Here is a 7,517-nt window from a genome sequence, read left to right on the forward strand (position 1 = left end):
TGTGCATACACACAACCACAAGTAATCCATAGCAGGGTTGCTCAATATTTTTTTTGTGTGTGGAAACTTAAGACACATGTATACAATTATTTTACTAGAACGGTTGACGACCAGTCTGCAGTAGTTCACGCTTTTTAGGGCGCAGTAAGACTACTTCACCGTTAGGTGGTGCTGTTGATTTTGTGGAATAAATGTCCCATTAAAATGCATAACCTAAAGCTTTCATATTTAGGCAACCCAAAAGTAGATGGACATTTTACATTCTTTAAACATGTCGCAACATATCAAAATGGCTGACCTCATGTGAATGTTGGGTTTATATTTTATATATTTTTTTTCTTCTACATTTGAAGGGTCATTACCAAAGTGGGTGGTGAATAAAGTTTCTCAATTTGTGGCTCCAAAGGTAAGCGTATTTCCATTACAAAACCTAAACCTACACCAGTAAATCGTGCCTTAGAATAGAACCCTCCTCCCCCCCCCCCCATGCAAAAGCATTGTATTGCTCAACTGTAAGCGCAGTTATTGTGAAGTGGAAATGTGTGGGAGCAATAACCAACAAGGAAGAGTTACGAATATGACATCACCCTTAAACTTTGGGTTTGGGGGGGCTGTTTAGCAGGCAACCCTTCACGGTCCTCTATAGAGACCCTTATATACATCAAAGCTATCTAATGACAGGAGTTTTAATTCTAAGTTTGCAGAATGGTATAGCTGTAGAGAATGGGCATTTAAAGGGAATGTGTGGGTAGAATTTTTTTATTTTTTTTTTTCAGTTAAACAATTCGTATTTGAGTGATTACATGTTGTTTTAATTTTTTAACAAATCCGGAAATATTATAAATTAGATTCTAATTTATAACGTTTCCATGTGCTGGGCACTAGAGGGAGCGGTTCCCAAAATTGCAGCATGGCCACTGTGGTAAAGCAACCTCATTGATTTATGCTGCAGATTTGGGGTGGACATACTCTCCTCTAATGTCCTCACACAATCCCCCCTCCTTTCTTCTGGCTAGTGCCAGGAGAAGGAAGGGTTTGAATTTTCAAACCTCCTACACTGTGCACTGCCATTTTCGGAGCGACTGTACAGTGTAGGAGGATTAGATAAAGGGCTCAGCAGACAGTATCACATGAACATAATACACACATCACATAAACGAACATAAATTACCTGCCTCCGCTGGTCTACGCTCCTATTCCTTGCGCCTAAACATATGGCCGGAAGTCGTCATCTTGCTGTCCGGCAGCGGCTTCCGGTCCACATGAAAAGCTTAGCTTGGGTCTGTGTGGGAATGGCGCATGCGCCGTTCCCACACAGACGGCATATGCTTCAGAGAATGGAACGGCTCCCGTTCACATTCTCTATGGGGTTGTATGTGCAGTCTCATCTGGGGTACCCCTGCCTCAGAAGAAAAGACCAGTATTCTGAATGATACATGGTAGGTAGTGGGCCTAGAAGCTTCAAGCTATGCCTCTGGGAGAACTACCTTAACCCCACCCAAGGCTTCCCTTCGAAATGCACTAATATAAAGAAGCCCTTGTATTAGGGTGTATTCACACAGTGCGTAATGGTGCGAAAGACAGCTGCACCATTACTGCAAAGCGATATAGGTCACATGTAAATACATGTAATATGCTGGGATTTTACATCGATAGCAGAAAACACAATTATGGTAAAATCAGATGTATTTGCATTCCGTTTTGCTGTAATGGTTCTGCACTGGGTGAATACACCAAAACATGTTCCTAATTTGTTTCGAATCCCTAATTGTAGGCATGTAGTGTCTCTATTTTCATATAATATACCTGATTCTGTACAGGCAATGAAGAAGATTTACAAGGCTGGTTTAAAGTATCCTGAATGGAAGAGAAAGCATGACCCTCACTTCAAGCCATGGGTGTACCCAGAGCAGAACACACTAGCTACGGTCAACCTGGAAGACTTGGCAATCCAGCGGGCAGATGAGCTGGAAAACATAGACGAAAGTGGAGTGTCTGAAGAGCGGACGCACATCAGTGATGATGAAGATGGCCTCACTAAGGAGTCTTAGACACTCTTTACTATTCATTGTTACTCTATCATAGAGTTAGGAAAGTTTTCTAATTCTTGTGTTTAGCTCCCAAGTATAGTCCAGTACTTACAGTTAATCATTGACTTCTGGTCCTGCTCTAACGATTTCAATTACTTTTTACAATTTACTAAAGAAAATATATCCAATAAAATATCTGTATTTAAAGACTTCAAAGAAAGACCCATCCTTCTATATTCAGTTTTTGGAGATAATATATACTTTATTTGACATTTACCCAATGGTCTAGTTTTCATGAAGATGTTGGCCTTGATGACCTTCGAGGAACACTCCAGGCAAAAGTGATAGCATGATATGCTTCATGCAGGGCGCTACCTAAGTTCAAAGAACACCAAAAAGAGTTCCTGTGTCAAGCTCCGCCCCCTCAGATCCTGCTCTAGGCATTACACCGTTCATTAGTTTTGCCTGGAGTGTTCCTTTAATATAACCCTACTTGGAGGTGTAGCTGGCATATTACAGATGTTGAAAGCTTCATCACTGGCATTAAATAATCCATTGTATAAGATGTTACTAAGCTAGAAGACTTTTTCTAAAGACAATCTCCACCTACATTTCTATTTTTCAAAAAATCTTAACACCGGCTGTAAAGGTGAATTGCATCAAAGCTGATTTTCTCCTTCTCTGCTGTCAACACAGAACCAGTCCACATTTGACTGGTCAGCTGAGTCACCCGAGACAGAATGTGTATCCCTAAGAGTATGTGCACACACACTAATTACGTCCGTAATTGACGGACGTATTTCGGCCGCAAGTCCCGGACCGAACACAGTGCAGGGAGCCGGGCTCCGAGCATCATACTTATGTACGATGCTAGGAGTCCCTGCCTCTCCGTGGAACTACTGTCCCGTACTGAAAACATGATTACAGTACGGGACAGTACAAAAGGTCCGTGCGTCATCAGCATATGGTGCGTGGCTGTGTGATTTTCGCGCAGCCAGCATCATGATGACACTCTGTTTTTATGTTTACAAACCGAAAAGCACGTGGTGCTTTTCTGTTTTCATTCATAGTTTTTACTACTGTAGCGGGCATCACGCGCGGCACCCGGAAGTGCTTCCATGTCCCGAGCACGATTTGCACGCACCCATTGGCTTCAATGGGTGCGTGATGCGTTAAAAATGCACAAATATAGGACATGTCGTGAGTTTTATGCAGCGGACATACGCTGCGTGAAAATCACGGACTGTCTGAATGGCCCCATTGACTAACATAGGTCTGTGCGACACGCGTGAAAATCACGCGCGTAGCACGGACGTATTATATGTTCGTCTGAATAAGCCCTAAGAGCTACAGCCTATTATATGGTGTTGTCAAGCAGCAAGTCCCTAACAACCAGTCTCTCTGACATTACAGGTCTTCATACTTCAACAACATTATGCTTTGTGGTTTTTTATCTGAATAGGTCCAACATTCGTTTTTGTTTTTTTTTTAAACCATATCTCGGTATACCTCCAAAGCTCTGTTTTTCAGCTCTAGAGCTCCAAATTTCCTGAACAAACGTATAGTTAAAGCGTAACTCTAACTTTAAAAAAATATGGCGACATATATGAAGTTTTCAATGGTGGGGTTTGGGCTCTGAGACTCCCACCTTTAACTCAAAGGAAGTTTCTAAATCGGACCTCCCAGCTCACCTGACATGCCTGTTTTAGCTAATACTTGTATTCCCCATCAAATAACATTGCTGGAGCAGATTTTCTTAGAGTTCTGCTGTTCCTCTGTTGTTCCTCCTGGAAATATTTTAGTAAATGGACAACTGAGCATTACTTGTTCCCTTGAAACCAGGTTGTGTCCCTTCATAGTGTGACGCTGTCCAGTCAGTGCTGGTAGAGTGTTACATTTTGTTAATTTATTCAAACATTTCCAAAAGAAATAGCATAGAAAAGGCACAACGCAAAGTTCTAAAAAGATGCTCTAGCATAGTTATTACGTGGCGAATGCCATTATTTACTAAAACAGACATATCCAATTTAACACCTGGAAAACCTCTTTGAAACTATAGATAAGGTATATATATTTTTGGTCATTACATTTCAAATACCAATATTTTTCTAAATAAAATGAGTGGTGGCGCTGTTTGCTTTTGTTTTCAATGAAAAGTTTTTGCAGGCAGCTATGTGGTGAGAAATGATACTGCAAGTTACTCTTAACCATTACAATAGATTTGTAAAGAACAGAAAGCCATACTGTAGTTTTAATAAAAGTAAAGAATTGTTAAAAAGCCGGTGATGCTTCTCATTTACAATTAGACTTCTTTTGTGGGGGTGGGGGGGGGGGGTTAGTCCCATTATTCATTAGGAGAAAATACCCCACTATTTATTTTTACTTTTTTTTTCCAATAATTAAAGGAGCACTCCCCAAAAATGTTTTATTCTCTGGCACATTATGTAAATTGTGGTGAGGGTAATCTTCTTACCGCTAGCTGTATTTGTGAGTTATCCACTTCCTTCTGGTCCTCCGCTGTGTCATGTGACCAGCAATAGGAGACTCCAAATGGCACAGTCTCATGTGGGGACAGGAAGTCCGTTTTTCCATTCATTCCGATAAGGCCTCACTCACACGAGCGTGGCGTTTTTGCGCACGCAAAAACGCGGCGTTTTGTGTACGCAAAAACCACTTAACAGCTCCGTGTGGCAGCAGCATATGGTGCGCGGCTGCGTGCTTTTCGCGCAGCCGCCATCATTATGACCCTCCATTTGGATGTTTGTAAACAGAAAAGCACGTGGTGCTTTTCTGTTTTTCATTCATCCTTTTGACAGCTGTTGCACGAATCACGCTGTTCGCACGGAAGTGCTTCCGTGCGACATGCGTGGTTTTCACGCACCCATTGACTTCAATGGGTGCGTGATTCACGCGAAACGCCCGAAGAATGGACATGTCGTGACTTTTTTTCAGCGGACTCACGCTGAGTAAAAATCACGAACATGTCTGCACGGCCCCATAGACTAATATAGGTCCGTGCAACGCGCGTGCAAATCACGCACGTTGCACGGACGTTTTTCCCGTTCATCTGAATAAAGCCTCAGGCTGGGTTCACACAACCTATTTTCAGACGTAAACGAGGCGTATTATGCCTCGTTTTACGTCTGAAAATAAGGCTACAATACGTCGGCAAACATCTGCCCATTCATTTGAATGGGTTTGCCGACGTACTGTGCCGACGACCTGTAATTTACGCGTCGTCGTTTGACAGCTGTCAAACGACGACGCGTAAAAACGTTTTTGGAGCCGTTTTCTCATAGACTCCAATGAAAACAGCTCCAGAAACGGACGTAAAAAACGCCGCGAAAAACATGAGTTGCTCAAAAAACTTCTGAAAATCAGGGGCTGTTTTCCCTTGAAAACAGCTCCGTATTTTCAGACTTTTTTGGTCACTACGTGTGCACATACCCTAAGGGTATGTTCACACGCACTAATTACTGACGTAATTGGGGCGTTTTTGCCCCGATTTACGTCCGAAAATAGCGCCTCAATAGAGTTGACAAACATCTGCCCATTGAAAGCAATGGGCAGACGTTTGTCTGTTCACACGAGGCGTATATTTACGCGCCGCTGTCAAATGGCGGCGCGTAAATAGACGCCCGCGTCAAAGAAGTGACCTGTCACTTCTTTGGCCGTAATTGGAGCCGTTATTCATTGACTCCAATGAATAGCAGCGCCAATTACGTCCGTAATTGACGCTGCGTACAAGCGTTTGCACATGCCGTTACGGCTGAAATTACGGGGATGTTTTCAGGCGGAAACATCCCCGTAATTTCAGCCGTTACGGACGCTGCCGTGTGAACATACCCTAAGACTCACATCAAGGCTGTGAAAGTAATGAATAGAGAAACTGACTTTCTGTCCACACGTGAGACACTCTGGCAGTTGGCGAGTCCTATTTCTGGTCACATGAACACAGCTGAGGACCAGAAGGGAGTGGATAACTCACAAATACAGGTACCGGTAAGATGATTACCTTCACCACCATTTACATAATGTGCTTTTCCAACTGGCCAGAGAATAAAAATAAAAAAAGTGGGAGTACTCCTTTAATTCAAATCATAATAGTGGAATGATTCTTTTTAATAAACTGCATTTAGCATTTATTACATTATTCAAATAATTTATTCTGTAAAATGCCAGTGTGATCCGGCCTGATATTTAAAAGAAAAGTGTGCCTATATATATTTTCTTCAGCAATAAAACTGCGTGAAACCATTTGTATGTGTCAGTCCATGTTTTCTTTAGCTGGTGAAAATAATTTGGTTTCTAACCGCCCAGGTATTAGTCACTTTAGTTTTTATCTGTTCCTAAGGTCTCAACCCTTTGGCAATCCTAAGTTTGATTCACCAAGGAGGGTCTGCCTCTTGCAGCCATGTTAAAATGTAGCCATATTGTAATCATCTGAAATTGTCCAAACTTATGAAAAAATTCTGTGTCAATTCTGGGAATACCCCTTTCAGGATTCTTACAATTATCACCTATCCACAGGATCATTGATAATGGTCGGATTGCTGGGACCCCCAACGATCAAGAACTAGAGTCCCAAGCCTCCCGTTCCTCCACGCGGCTGTACCCCAGTTAGGAGTTTGAATGGCACAGCGGTCGAGCGTGCACTCTACCACTTCTTTCAAAGTCTATAGGACTAAAAGAAACAGACGAGTACAGCTGGGGTTGTAGCGAGCGGTTCAGGGACCCCATTCTCCAAAAGGTGGGGGTCCCAGCAGTGGGTCCCCCAGCAATCAGACAATTCTCATTTATTCTGTGGCTAGGTAAAAATAGTCCATTCTTGGAAACCCCTCTAATTCATCAAGATCCGGGTAGGGCTTCCTGGCGTCAGCAGTCGTTCTAAAATTGAGAGCTGATCGTGACCTCAATGCTTCCCTATGGAAAAAAAAGTTGCAAGTGACCCTGTGACCATCGGAAAAAAAAATCCAACATTACCGGATTTTTGTAGTGATTACAAGGTCGCTTGTGACTTTTTCCAATGCAGGAACGTTGAAGTCAAGATAATGTGTCGGCATAAAATGGAAGTAAATTCATGGAATTACTATTTCTGAGAGTGTTTTACACCACCATAACAAATGGCATTTTGCCGTGACTATGATCGGACACATTACCTTATAGAGAAGAATACAGCTGGTTCCTACCTACCCTGATGTCCCCTTGTCGTGGCAAATGGACCCACCACAATTTGATCAAAATCTGTGCGAAGAACCTCACATTTAGAAGCATGGTAAATATAACAGTAATGTGAGCCCAGAGTTGGGCAAAGCTGGTGTAACGTCCGTGGCTGCGGGCTGTTCGCTCCAATCCCCTCTTGACAGCCGCAGCCACGAGTCGGCAAGCACTGTCCCCAGCCTTCTCCGACGCCAGCGTTCACTTCCACTCGCCTCAGCCGGATCCCGTAGGGTGCGCGTCTACCTGCTGCCTAGTCCAAGCCGAGCC

General features: G+C 43.0%; 1 protein-coding gene across 1 annotated transcript in view; it reads left to right on the top strand.

Moving 5' to 3' along the window:
• The window catches only part of LOC142750947 (START domain-containing protein 10-like), a 54,107-nt gene extending 49,794 nt beyond the window's left edge, over positions 1-4,313 (top strand). The window contains exons 5-6 of the mRNA XM_075859928.1: positions 354-406; positions 1,821-4,313. Of these exons, the coding sequence (XP_075716043.1) occupies positions 354-406; positions 1,821-2,051 (284 nt within the window). The 3' untranslated portion in view covers positions 2,052-4,313. The remainder of the gene's footprint in view (positions 1-353; positions 407-1,820) is intronic.
• Positions 4,314-7,517: the final 3,204 nt, after the last annotated feature.

This window comes from Rhinoderma darwinii, chromosome 3 (genome assembly GCF_050947455.1).
Source record: "Rhinoderma darwinii isolate aRhiDar2 chromosome 3, aRhiDar2.hap1, whole genome shotgun sequence".
Classification (NCBI taxonomy): domain Eukaryota; kingdom Metazoa; phylum Chordata; class Amphibia; order Anura; family Rhinodermatidae; genus Rhinoderma; species Rhinoderma darwinii.